At 50.6% G+C, this 795-nt stretch overlaps 1 protein-coding gene across 1 annotated transcript; it reads right to left on the minus strand.

The window, feature by feature from the left end:
- Positions 1-175: 175 nt before the first annotated feature.
- Pmar_PMAR017967 (Deoxycytidylate deaminase, putative) lies at positions 176-661 on the minus strand (the record flags this gene model as incomplete). Its single annotated transcript, XM_002769861.1, has 4 exons — positions 176-252; positions 302-419; positions 461-538; positions 588-661. Coding segments are annotated over 4 exons (347 nt in total), but the record flags the coding sequence as incomplete, so codon positions are not given.
- Between the last annotated feature and the right edge of the window lie 134 nt (positions 662-795).

Raw genomic sequence — 795 nt, forward strand, 5'->3', positions numbered from 1 at the left:
CACGGAATCATCGAGTGACCTATCATGTCCTCGGATTCGAATTTCCCACATGCCTAGGAACACATTCTTCAATCAGTTTCCCATGTGAATGTTTCTCCCATTCTCATCAAGCCCTGGGGAACATTATTTGTCGACCCCTGCTTTGGGACCCGAGCACAGCCTGTGATAATACCACTCCCTCATTACATCCTCAACTGCCCCGTCCTCCAGCTCATCAGCTACATATGCCACCCGACGTATGCCGCTTTGGACCTGGAGCGATGAGCATCCACTGATGGGCTCACACTGAGAGGAGATCTACTATGAATTTGGCACATTCGCAACATGGGAAGGCAGTCGCGTATATCCGGCAGTCTCGGACGGAATGCTGATTCTTATTCATAATGGCGTTGATAGTTGCATGACACATATACATGTGCCTGCCGGGGATCGAACCCGGGTGCCGCGATATGACATCTACTTTTCCTGAGCTTTATCCTCATGATGAGAGGCCCATGGCAGATCCTTATCTGCTATTCCTCGCGGCATCCCATTGTATCTACCCCCACCACACCTCAATTGACACCACTGATTCACCAGCTGCTCACCCGACAGCAACTATTCTGTTCTGGTCATTGACTATGACAACTCCTCCTCTACTCTCACGGTCCTTACTACGCATGGCCGTCAGAAAGGCGACCGACATAAAGTAACTGCCAGCACAATCTACTAATCAGTGGAGCTTTTCGAATACCACAGCTCGTATTACTCGTCCCACTGGAGGTAGTCCGATCGAGGAGCACTGCCCTGAGGATC

The sequence above is a fragment of the Perkinsus marinus genome, assembly GCF_000006405.1.
Source record: "Perkinsus marinus ATCC 50983 genomic scaffold scf_1104296964784, whole genome shotgun sequence".
Lineage (NCBI taxonomy): Eukaryota > Perkinsozoa > Perkinsida > Perkinsidae > Perkinsus > Perkinsus marinus.